The following is a 13,184-nucleotide window of genomic DNA, read 5'->3' on the forward strand; positions in this document are numbered from 1 at the left end:
GCAAAGTAACACCCGGCCACCGTATGCTTTATTATTAAAGCCTTGGTGGCCGAGTGCTATAAACTGTCAGATACAGTGCAAGGCGATTTGGTGTCACGATATCTCAGTAGTATGAGTTCGAATCCCGGCTTGGGAAAAACAAAACATTTGCGAAAGCAAATTTATAAAAAAAAATGGTGAAAAGAAATGTTCGAAAACAAGTTTACAAATCTAACATTGTTGGGATGATGGTTAGACGATTTGTCTATACAGAATGTACACAACCATATATCACCGTCACTGATCAGATGGGTAAATCTGCTGTAGAGTTGTCACTGGTTCAGATGTTCTTATATGTTATTACAAAAATGTCAATTGCCTAGCTTGATTTATGCTCCAACGGTAAATTTTAAAAGCACTTTAGTTCGTTTAGCTAGAAAGCAAAGATCTTAATTCGAAAATTTCAAGATAAGAATAGGCTTTAGTTGCCGTTTAAATTTGTTTTATAAATCCAATGATTATACAATTATTATAATTCAAAGCATAAACATTGCAAGTGTCACACATCAAATTGCTTAAAATATGGTCAAGTCTTAAAAACACCGGGCATGCACTGACTGTTTTGAATAACATCGATTTAAGAATCAAACGACTAAATGGAAGTATACGCTGATTTGTATGACTTTCTAAAAATATGGGAGAGCTGAATCTTTCAAAAAAATTTGACAAAGTGCACAGGGCATGCCTAGTTAATATAAAAGTGTGATGCTTTTTATTGTCAACATTCATTTTTGGAAATGGTGTGGCGTAATCTTGACAGTTTTTGTCCTGTTGTTTGTCGTTTACACTCTTAATTAAAACTTTACAATCAAGAACCTTCACACTATATCAATTGATTTTTGTTACGAACACCAGCACGCATTGGTTGATTGATATAATATGCCAATGTGACTACTTACTTGTGAAATTTTGTCGCAGTTAAAGATCTTTAGATACCAGGAAAAATTTATGATTATCTCCGATTGGAACGGTGACATATTGTAATGGTTTGGCTTCGTATGGATAGTGATGCATCCAGTATCCCTATTTTTGTGGTTCGTGAGATTCCTTCCGGTTTTATATTTAATCTGATTTTAGTGTATTTTCTAATTATTTTTTTTCAGATTTAAAGATTTAAACAGCCGGAAATTGTTTTTTTCTCTTATTTATTAGTATATTTAAACGTGTTGCATTACTCATAATTTTGGAGAATGGATACACTATCATATAAAAAATAGTTATGATACATAGAATATATTATTATACCTCAGTATGTTTTTTTCTATATAAAAAGTAACGAAATAGTTGTGCTATTTCATTCCACAGAACCATTTGCCAGTTAATAGTTTCTATTGCCCCGGTTAATAGTTCCATAATCATCTTTCCCGTACTTATTCATGCTTATTTTTCATTGGAGGATAATTATTTCATTGACTACTCTGCTTGGTTACGTATGATTTGCAACGTCAAACTCACCTTTATATTGTAAATGGTGGAATCTGTTTGTGTTGATTGTAATGTCACTTACAAGAAAAAATTATAAAAGAGAAGGACAATCTTCAATGAAATGTTTTTAAAAGATCTAAAATATAGTACCTTATTCATAATATGAGTTCGCTCTCCGTATATTAAAAGTGAATGAAATTTGCGTTTGTCGTAATTAAGCTAGAATTTATTATAAGCATGGAAAGTTTAACACAAGTAGTTTTAGTCTTGATTGAAATTAATGAAATATTTATCAATACAAAACGAATTATAAAAAAGTATAGTTCATCATGTGCATGTATAAAAGTTATGTGACATTTTTCTTTTCTTTCAGATGATATAATTACACTTTTAAAAAATTAGTTATTTGGTATATAAAAACACTTAATGGCTGTTTTGTTCAGTATAATAAAACACATAATGACTGGTTGTATGGGTAATAGCAAGTTTGTTGTCCCTTTGCATACCTACTTTTGCTCTTGGCTTTGCCTCGAGCAATAGTTGATATATCAGGGACAACAAACTTGCTATAACCCTCACATCCAGTCAATAGGTTCATACTATTTGAAAAGTAATTTGTTTCTGTTTAAATTATAAAGCATATTACACTTACCAATATAAACAATTTAAGCTAGACAATTAACTCATAAATGATAGGGCCCTTATGAAGGCATTGCAATGGGATCAAAATTATGAAGAAAACAATCTTAGTTTATTTAATCATTTCTCACATTCTCTTAAGGTGATTCACAATTTCATAATTTAGTACAAACCCTATTACCTTTTTTTGCGTTGCAAATATAGTCAAGATAATTCCTTTGTAAAAAATTAACTCACTCATAAAAGGGGTTATTTGACGAGATACCCGAATGATGTGCTGTTGAAAAAAAACATGGTTATTCTGCTAGATATAGTTTCAAAGATGATGATTTCCCAGAACAAAAACTATCCATCAACTGACATATCACAAGTAAAGACGCAATACACAGTTGTCCTTGTGCAATAGCAGTAGATAATAGTCTGACCAAATTCAAAACCGTACAACTTTATAACAAATGTTATTATTATACTTTCTTAATAAAGCATTCTTTTCTTAAGAAGCGATATACCAGTAATGTATGCATATAGTAACTGAAGTATCATATTCAGTATAAACACAATGTGTTTGTTGTTAACAGAATGTGTGGACGGCTTTGAATCGGTAGATGGCAGTCCTTGTAAACCTTGTCCAAATGAATTTTATGGCAAGGACTGTGCCTTCAAATGCAACTGCAAAGACACCCAATTGTAAGTATACCTTCCCTTTTTTTTGCCGTTTCTGTACGATTTTGGTGGCACGATCCTTCTTAGTACATGCATTCAATTGACCAAAATAGTCAGAAGATACAAAAAGGACATTCAAAGCTCACAAAATGACAACACCACGCCAAAAACAGTTGGACAAAAAGAACAACAAGTCCATAAAACATATCATTGAGGGAAAAGGGGTTGAGCAACACCAACCTCATTTGAATACAATTGATTAATCAGTTCCTGATTCACACGCGGCACCCATTGAGTTGCTTTTAACAAGTTTAATATTGCGACAATTCTCATTCTGCGTTGTCAAAATAGTAGAGGGCTGGATTGGTATTTCGACGTTAACAATTTGGACACATCCGTGGTTATCTGTTTAAGATATGCTTTAACCACCAACCAATGATTTCGTTCTTACTTCTATATATATATATATATATATATATATATCGTTTAATTCTGGCATCACCTAAGTGGAAAAAAAATATACAGAAAAAACATACATGTCTTAAATTACCTACTATTGCGTTGTACATTTGGTGCGGAAGCATAAATATGAGTTACATTACAACGATATCAGGAGCAGAAGTGTTTTCTCACGAGAGGCATGTTCTTAAAACTAAATGCTTCGTTATAATAAGGAGCTGCAATGGCATCAGGAGCTGGGTGGTCATCATGGAATGAGTGTTGCAAACTGCTACTGATATGTTCTTATTATCATCTACCAGACCTCTATTACTGCTATACATGATGATATTATTTTCTTTCGAAAAACAAATATATACAAATATTAAACTTATTAGTTCATTATAATATCATTCGGAATGACTTTGTTATCATGTTTACCACGGTTGTTCTAGATGTGATAATATAATGGGATGCATCATGAAACAACAGAATATGACAGAAGAAGTTGCAGGTATAATCTTAGCGATCATATTTTTTCTTAAGTCTCCTTTCATATTTACAAGTTAGAGAAATTGAAATTATCAATGTTCTTATTCAGTTAGAATATTTAAATGTAGGTAAAAACAAAACCTTAGGAACTTGCATAAACTCTAATTGAGCAAACACATTATGCAAATTGCTAAATAGAGGAATGACACAATCGCAAACTTTACATAGCAGACGTCCAATATAGTGCCTAAAGATGTTATTCCACCTATTATGCCTCTCGTGAATAAACAGTAACACATATTCAATGGATAAACCCTTGATAATGACCGTGAAACTCGTGTGTTGATTATTTCATTTGGGTTTTATTCAATTACCCTCCAGAAACAGATTTTCGTCAGCATCACATTTTATTTTGAAGTAATATGTAAACAAAGAACAAGAAAATTATACATTATTTCTATATATTTGCAATGCACTAAGAAGTAAAAGAAATAAAGTTAATGAACCATGTTTACTATTCGTTAATGTTTTAGTTTTAACAGAAAACATAATAAAAAGTATCATGAGTATGAGTGTGTGATAAAATTTACGGCATCATTATTTCTGTTTTCCATGATTATAATGATATCGATTCTGTGATGCTCGAGGCACAAGTACACGTATTTAAAGATTTATAACCTAAATCAAACGTGTTTTGTCTAATAGACCAGAAATATCCCAGTTATGGACAAAATCGAACATGAATTCTTGTTAAGCAAAATAAATAGTTTCAATTTACCATTTTCTAAAGATTTTCTTGATAAAGGTTTGCTGCTAACAAGGAAGCTATTGAACCAAGAGTTCAAAATGGTGAAGTTGAAATCATCCCTTCGTAAATTTTACGGACGCCATTACGAGTTGGTGGACCGTTATGGAATAACCGTTTCACAAATGATATCAGAAATGTTCCTTACGTCGTAACTACAATCCCCTTCCCTTTCATGAATGTGACCTACCGAATTAGACTATTTACCGGATTTTGTGGAGCAGGATCTGCTTACTCTTCCGGAGCAGCTGAGATCACCCCTAGTTTTTGGTAGGGTTCGTGTTGTTTATTCTTTTGTTTTCTATGTTGTGTCATGTGTATTATTGTTTTTCTGTTTGTCTTTTTCATTTTTAGCCATGGCGTTGTCAGTTTGTTTTAGATTTATGAGTTTGACTGTCCTTTGGTATCTTTCGTCCCTCTTTCAAAGTACTGAAATTACAATTCCAAGTCACTAATATAGCTGCTATATATCATTCGTTTGATGTGTTGAAACTTTAGATGATGCTTTTTAATAAGGGATTAATTTTTCTTGGAGTTCGGTATTTATTTTTTTGAAATAAAAATATATACTGAATGTTATAACAACTAATTTTGATAATCAGTATCCTACTGTCCGTGTTTATTCTTAGTTGAATCATTAAATTGTTACACGAATACCTGTCATTATAACGGAAATGTGTTATGCGTGATTTTAGATAAACGTTTACATCGAAAACACTTATTTTGTTAACAGTTCTTGTCTACACATTGGCAAACCAATTTGGTCTTTACATATAAAGCGTTTATATTGATGCGTAGTTTTTTGTTAATTAGTTCCGACACTTGTTATTTCAGAATCTACAGTAACAGTGCAATATACATCAACTATGACAGAGATAGACATCGACATTACTTCGCTCACTACAGTGTTACCGCCTACATTCAAAGCTTCCATGATGACGTTTACAGAAAAAGAAACAACATTTGTGATTACTACAAGAAAAATAATAAGCAAAACTGCAAAGCCTACAGAAAACAACTCAGGTAAAGACTAGATGCATATACTTAATTATGTGTGCTTAATATTCAGTTGTACCTTATGGACCGTACATCTTAAAATACCATAATTTACATGTGAGCCTTTCTATTAATGAAGAACGCATCAAGTAATAGCTAAAACACTGTTTGTTATGATTTCTGAGAATAGCACAATTTACAGGTATATTAACAATTGATGGCATGGAAGTTTAAAGTAGGATTATAATCAAATATGCCAACAAAAAGTAAAATCACAAAAATCTAATTCCGAGATCAAATTAAAAACGCTTGTTTCATCTATATATAAATGCAAGGTTACGATTCGAATCAGGAACCATTGTATGGAAACATTAATTACCAGTTCAAAGAAAGGAAAACGGTTCAAATACTTGCTAAGTCTTTATATGTATGTGGAGGAAAAGCTTATGCAAGTTCGAATCATTTAAAAGGTTTGATAAATAGTATATATCATATCTTATATCATGTTAGTACCAGATAGTTTGGGGCAGTATGTGATTTTTACCCACTAGTTGTAGAAGATTTCAAGATTACAATGAAGTACGCAGAAGGATGTGTATTTATACTGTGCCCAGTTATAGTTTTTCAACTCATTTTTGGAGTGATTTAAGTAATTTTTACCATATATTTGAGGTAACATCTGCGTTGAAATTTGGTTTCCTGAATAACGTCATAATGTTTGAACTGACGTTGATAAGTTTGAGCCGAACGTATCAAGTCATCTTCCGATTTACATAGAAACGACCCAAATACAGCCAAATAATTGATTATCATATTTTCGGCATATTAAAATTGAAATTGGAGCAGCTCGATCGACCCAATATATGTAGACTGTTTGATCTTGTTCGATGCACACACTCGACCAGAAGCTCATATTGTGACTCGCAGCTGATATGTTACAATATCAATATGCATACAACCTTATAATCGGTACATGTAGGTCTATCACACGTATCAATATAAAATAAATAGGTATATGATCATGATGATAGCGAAGAAACAACAATAAATAAAGAAAAATCGACATACATGTAGCACTATGGATGTTTTAATACAATACGATATGTTCAAACCGCCAAAGCCTATACAACAAAACAATCAATTTCAATAGAGAATCTGAAATACCAATTCCATTAATGAAAAAAGTAATTTATGGAATTTTTTAAATATATATCCACTTATAGTGTTCTTGCTTTCAAATGTTTTAGTTTAAGTGGTCCTGGAGAAGGGATCTCCACAAAATTGACGCACTAAATCTACAATAAGCTTTTTCTAAATACAAAAATGTACCCTCACTCTAAAATACTGACAAAACCGATTGCTCGACTATCAAACAACGGCTAAGCTGAAAACCACTTACATCTCCTGTGCAATTTTTCGAATTGAAGGGTTGGTAAAACCTTGGTTAATAGCTTCCAAAACTTCCAACTTATATAACAGTTTTAGTTATATTCACAAATTATTGTGAGAAACAAATCAGAATTTATTTATTAACAACAATTTAAAACAATATTCTCTATCTTTTGCGCGACTTTCACATTTCTAAATCGGTGTGAGAAAAAAAGGTCAGGGCAAAAGATTACTCAAAATTTAATTTCGACGTTAAATTTTCTTGGATTCTTCAGAATTTTCCTATTGTGACGTCATGCAAAAAAGCGACCATTTCCGATGACGCCAAATAAAAGTACACTAATTCTTCAAATTTTGAAAAAAGGATAACAATTATCAGAGAAACAGATACCAACACTATAACTCGTGTATTATGATTTTTCCGCACTCTCCACAATTAAATTTTAACTATTTAAAAGCTCGACAAGCCTCGCGCTTTAAATATAAAAAGTTAACTGTCTCGAGTGGAGAAGTATTTGTTTCAGTTGGTTGTGGAATCTATATATATCATATAGTATAACATTGTAATACACAATGACATACACACAATCTTCCGATAAGTACACATTAAAAAAAGAAAAATACGAGTATAAAAAATTATAGTTTTTAAATCTCCTGTTTACAAAACATTGAATTTTTCGAAAAACTAAGGATGTTCTTGTCGAAGGCATAGACTACCTTAGCCCAAATTTGGCCCAACTTTTGGGAATTAAGGATCATTAATGCCCTTCAACTTTGTACTTGTTTGGCTTTATAAATATTTCTATATGAGCGTCACTGATGAGTCTTATGTAGACGAAACGCACGTCTGGCGTACTAAATTATCATCCTGGTACCTTTGATAACTATAGAGAACTAGAGCTTTACGATAAGCAAATAAGTTTCGTCCTTTATATCAATTACTTTTATAAACTAAAGTTTCAGTTAAACAGTATTTTGTTATGGCTATCTCGAATGAACAGTTAAGCTAATCTTGAACTGAGGCAAACATTTAGGTCTGAAAAAAAATTAAAAAACAATCTGTTTTTCTATTATGTCCATCTTTCAGTAATTTTTAAACTTATGCACTGCGGCACTGCGGTACATTCGCTCACGTTCAGACAATAGTCAAATCAGATATGTTTAGTCATTTAAACACTTTCTTAGTTTCACGTAAAAACTAAAAAATAACACCCGAACTATTTAAAAGATATTGTACATGACTGAATTGATTGCAAGAAAATATGTAACCAGTACTGGAACTATACAGAATATATGGAAAATACATAAAACTCTTAACACGACCTAATGATTTTGTTTTAGATTTTTCAGGTGATATTAGGACCATAATGATCACATAACATTGATATTCGTTTACCTAGCTACGTGGTTACATCAGCAAAGTTTAACTTGTTTCCTTTAAGCCATTTGCTGAAAAAAATCAATATGTTTTTTGCAATATACACATATAACTTAATCTATTGTCAATGTTTATTAATAACTCATTTTGGATATTCTAGTACTTTCTTTTCCTGCATGTCTAAACAAGAGAGACGAAAGATACCAAAGGGACAGTCAAACTCATAAATCTAAAACAAACTGACAACGCCATGGCTAAAAATGAAAAAGACAAAAAGACAAACAATAGTACACATGACACAACATAGAAAACTAAAGAATAAACAACACGAACCCCACCAAAAAAATAGGGGTGATCTCAAGTGCTCTGGAAAGGTAAGTAGATCCTGCTCCACATGTGGCACATGCTAAATTTAACTTTAATGGTCATTGCTTCATGGTAATCCTTTTAGGTTTCAGCAACAGAACAATAATTGTTTATTCAATTTGTTACAGGATTCAGCAACAGAGAAATAATTGTTTATTCAATTTGTGCCGGTGGGTTTGTTTGTGTCATACTTCTTTGCACTGTGTGTCAGCGCCGGTATAAACAGATGTACGGCAACTTTAGACGGTACAAGACTGGGAAGAAAAGACGTAGAAATATACCAGAGGTATCAATACCGGACATTCCATTAGAAGCAAGTGAGGGAATATATGAAATAATAGATGAATCGAATATGATAGACAACTTTGAAATCATTATAAAAAGAAGAAGCTTAGTTTCTAACAACGACGAAAGTTATATTGAGCCTAACAGTAACGGTTATCTTACTCCTTACCAACCTGTTGATGAAGGGCTGAATACACATGATTTGAAGGACACTAAATCAGAATTTTCAGAGTTAAAGGGTTCAAATGATCAAGGCGCAGGTGATGGCGCATCAACTTCGTCAAGCTCGGAGGTAGATGGAAGAAGATCCAGTTATCTAAATCCATACCAGCCAATCGTTCATTCAGGAGATATTCATGAATATTCATCTACTCATAACATGAATGAATCAGGTTCATCAGGCTCAGAAGCAATAACGCGTGAATCTGGTTATCTGAATCCATATCAACCAATCGTTCATTCAGCAGATATTCATGAATATTCATCTACTAATAACATGAATGAATCTGGTTCGTCGGGTTCAGAAACAACAACGCCGGAATCTGGTTATTTGAATCCATATCAACCAATGGTTCCTGACAGGGACTTACATGATTACAAATCTGTCCTCGATTCTACAGTAGGGTCCGATTCAGGAGTTTCAGACGAGTTTACCAAAGAAATATTTGTACATTCTTATCAAGATCTTGAATCAGAAATTGATACACATGAGTATAAATCGGTCAGAAGTATGTCAATTGATACAGTGACCAAAGACGATTCTAGTAAAAATGTCCAAATCAAAACAGAAAACGAATATTTGCACATGGAATAAGTTCTTAGTAAAAAAAACAATTGACCTAACATGTTACGTTCAATCAAAACAACATGAAATAAAAAAATGTACAATTGATCATAATTTTGCCCTAAGAAAAGTTCAGCTTAAATAAAAAGCATCTATTAAAAGACATAATAATCTCGTGAAAATTGAATAATTGTCTTAGAATGTAAAGTTTCTATAGATCTTCGACGAAAGGGGCGTAAGAAGAAGAAGTTACATAATAAGAAATCATTGTAATAGTTACTTTTTACCATGATTATATGGGGTTCACCTATAGATTTTAAACTATTAATAGAGAAAAAAAAATAAAACAACAAAAATAGCGAAATCCTAGGAAAGTCCGTATTCTACCCTTTTTTCTAAAAAAGTTCATTAACCGGTGATAAATATTCAGTATCAACTTCAAAAATAATACATTATGGTCTTGATGTATAGATTCTACGTACTGCCGTTATTTACAATATTAACAAAGTGTTATATTGATCTTTCATTTGTCTTTGTTCAATTATTAAAATAATTTTTACTGTTTGGTCTGTTTTGTGAGATATTCATTTACAGTGGCTCGGTACTTATACATCCCGTCAATGTGTTTGTTTAATCTTTCATTGTTGATATCTTATTATTGCTGGTGTTTTTTGTATACGCGACTTTTTTTGTGCTTCTTTGGTTCGTATAACGTGACTCTTTACTTTTAAAGATCCCGTCGTTATGTTATTGTTTTATTTATAACATTTTGTTATTGTTTTATCATAAATTTGAAAATGCTTTGAACAACAAACGACAATTTTTTTTTACTCGAGTAGTGGTAACAACCATATTTGGATTCTCAAAATTCGAAAAAACTTCTAGACAAATTTAAATCTCCGTCTGTTTTTGAAATTAATTGTAACATGATAACTTGATTTCATGATTTTTTAATCCTGTGTACCACCATTATCTGTATAAATTGTTTTTTTAATATACATTGAACGACAAAATTTCTTCTTATGAGACGTTTACATTTTCTGACGTCAAACACACGGACTAATGAGTGTGTTTTCTAATTTGAAAGATACTTTTTTGGTGATTCTTTTATAAATGTTTGTTAGTTTTGAGGTTGTAATACAGTGATGACTGATGCATCCGTATTCTGACTATATTACCTTTTATGTCTGTTTTGTTCACGCATCGTTGTATATATAACGGAAATTGATGCGACTCTCATACAAGTGAGAGGTTTAGTGCTAAAACGATGTTCAATCCACCATATCTGCATTTGAAAATGATTGCACCAAGTAAGGCGTATGACAGTTGTTGTCCAGTCGTTTGATGTGTTTTAACATTCTAATTGGTAGTTAACGTTGGTACTAGTTGACTTTTAGTGGAACAATTTGACGTAGGACGAGTTTGTAATAGTATGAATGGACTTGATTCCCTAAAAGGAACACTTAAGTTGTTTTCGTTTGTTTATGTAATATATACGTGTTTCTCGTTTCTTGTTTTGTTTATATAGATTAGACCGTTGGTTTTCCAGATTGAATGGTTTTACACTAGTAATTTTGGGGCCCTTTATAGCTTGTTGTTCGGTGTGAGCCAAGGCTCCGTGTTGAAGACCGTACTTTAACCTATAATGGTGTTTTTAAATTGTTATTTGAATGGAGAGTTGTCTCATTGGCACTCACACCACATCTTCCTATATCTACTTAGTTAAGATTCTACAGTACAAAAGTTATTAGACACTTATCAGACAAATGTTTACTACAACAGGGATCAAAGATGAGGTTTGGCTGACCTGTCCTTAGTAAATGTGAATGACCCCTACATTCACCATAAGCCCATGATATCACTCCAGTCCAATTTTGGATTAACATGACATTTGATTTTAAACAGGTTGTCAAAGATTCTTGGGCTTTACTCTGCTTGAAATATTTATATGTTTTTTTTTTAAATGAGCCATCAAAGAAATTTGTAAAGGCCCAGAAATAATTAAAACAAAAGTGCACACGCTGAAATGTCTCGCCTTTCTTACTTATTATTGATATTATGTTGATAGTCCTAAATATAAAGCTTTATTGCAACTGTCACATAAAATCGGGGCTTGTTATAGCTGATTATGCGATATGGGCTTTGCTCATTGTTAAAGGCCGTAAGGTGACCTATAGTTGTTAATGTTTGTGTCATTTTGGTCTTTTGTGGATAGTTGTCTCATTGGCAATCATACCACATCTTCTTTTTTATATTAACATTAATCACGAAAACTTAACATTGACCAATGAACCATGAAAATGAGTCAATGTCAGAGGAACCATGCCAGACAGGCATGTTCAGCCAACAATTCTTCCATACAACAAATATAGTTAACCTCTTGTTTATAGTCTAAGAAAAACAGACCAAAACACAAAAACTGAACACTGAGCAATGAACAGAAAATATGAGTTCCAGGTCAAATAAAACCTGCACGACTGACATATATATTATAAAATATTTCCATACACCAAATATAGTTGAACTATTGCATATAGTATCAGTCTATGGAAGAAGCGTATCGATAAAAACTTTTCTTATATCAATGAGCGATATTGTCTAATATCAATTGTAAACATGCAGACATTTCATGCGGAAAATGTTGTTTTTGGCAACGAAAAATTAAATAAATACTAACTGTTAAACTTATTGTTCAAATATAAACAACAATTGAGTCTAAATATACATTCAGAAGTTAGCTAAACGCTAACGTTTATGTCCGTGTAAAATTTGAAGTGCTGTGTTTTTCTTATATACATAAATAAGCAATGCGACACTTTTAAAATATCAATGCGATACTTTTAAAATATCATAGCGGTGTTTTTGTTATATCAATATTAGCACTTATTAGTATCAATATTTGACTGTTGTACCCATATTTTTACAATTTTACCCATTATGTCTGTTTTGTTTACGCAACGTTGTAAATATGACAGAATTTGATGAGACTAGCATACACGTGAGAGGTTGAGCGCTATAAAACCAGGTTCAATCATCCATTTTCAAAATGTAAAATTGCCAGTACCGATGTGGTTAAATAAACAATATCGTAATCAAATAGCTATAGGTATCAAATTATTGTTCATATACTATATAACATTAATTTTTAGCAATTTTATAATGAACGCACCGAAATAATATATATCTGATATGCTCGCAATGCATGCATGTAAGACTTTCTTTATTGATAAAAATGAAACTAACTTGTGACAAAGATGAATCATACTTTTGTCGTTCAGATTGATTCGACAAAATCTGACCTGTACTTTTGAATCTCCCTTTTTTATACAAATTATACCGTTGGTTTTCCTGTTTGAACGGTTTAACACTAGTATTTTTTTTGTTCCTATATAGCGTGGTGTTTGCTGTGAGCCAAGGCTCCGTGTTTAAGGCCCTAATTTGATCTATAATGGTTTACTTGAAACAAATCATTATACTTTGTGGAA

At 32.1% G+C, this 13,184-nt stretch overlaps 1 protein-coding gene across 1 annotated transcript; it reads left to right on the forward strand.

The window, feature by feature from the left end:
- Positions 1-1,923: 1,923 nt before the first annotated feature.
- Positions 1,924-9,729, forward strand: LOC134696878 (uncharacterized). Its single transcript, XM_063558837.1, has 5 exons — positions 1,924-1,939; positions 2,682-2,790; positions 3,660-3,718; positions 5,336-5,524; positions 8,759-9,729. Exons 1-5 carry the CDS (start codon positions 1,924-1,926, stop codon positions 9,727-9,729), a joined length of 1,344 nt encoding a protein of 447 aa, XP_063414907.1.
- Positions 9,730-13,184: the final 3,455 nt, after the last annotated feature.

Source organism: Mytilus trossulus, chromosome 14 (genome assembly GCF_036588685.1).
Source record: "Mytilus trossulus isolate FHL-02 chromosome 14, PNRI_Mtr1.1.1.hap1, whole genome shotgun sequence".
NCBI lineage: Eukaryota > Metazoa > Mollusca > Bivalvia > Mytilida > Mytilidae > Mytilus > Mytilus trossulus.

Coding starts and splice junctions, on each gene's coding strand:
- LOC134696878 (XM_063558837.1), top strand. Junction 3,719..5,335: donor TATGACAGAAGAAGTTGCAG/GTATAATCTTAG, acceptor TTGTTATTTCAG/AATCTACAGTAACAGTGCAA. Junction 5,525..8,758: donor GCCTACAGAAAACAACTCAG/GTAAAGACTAGA, acceptor AATTTGTTACAG/GATTCAGCAACAGAGAAATA.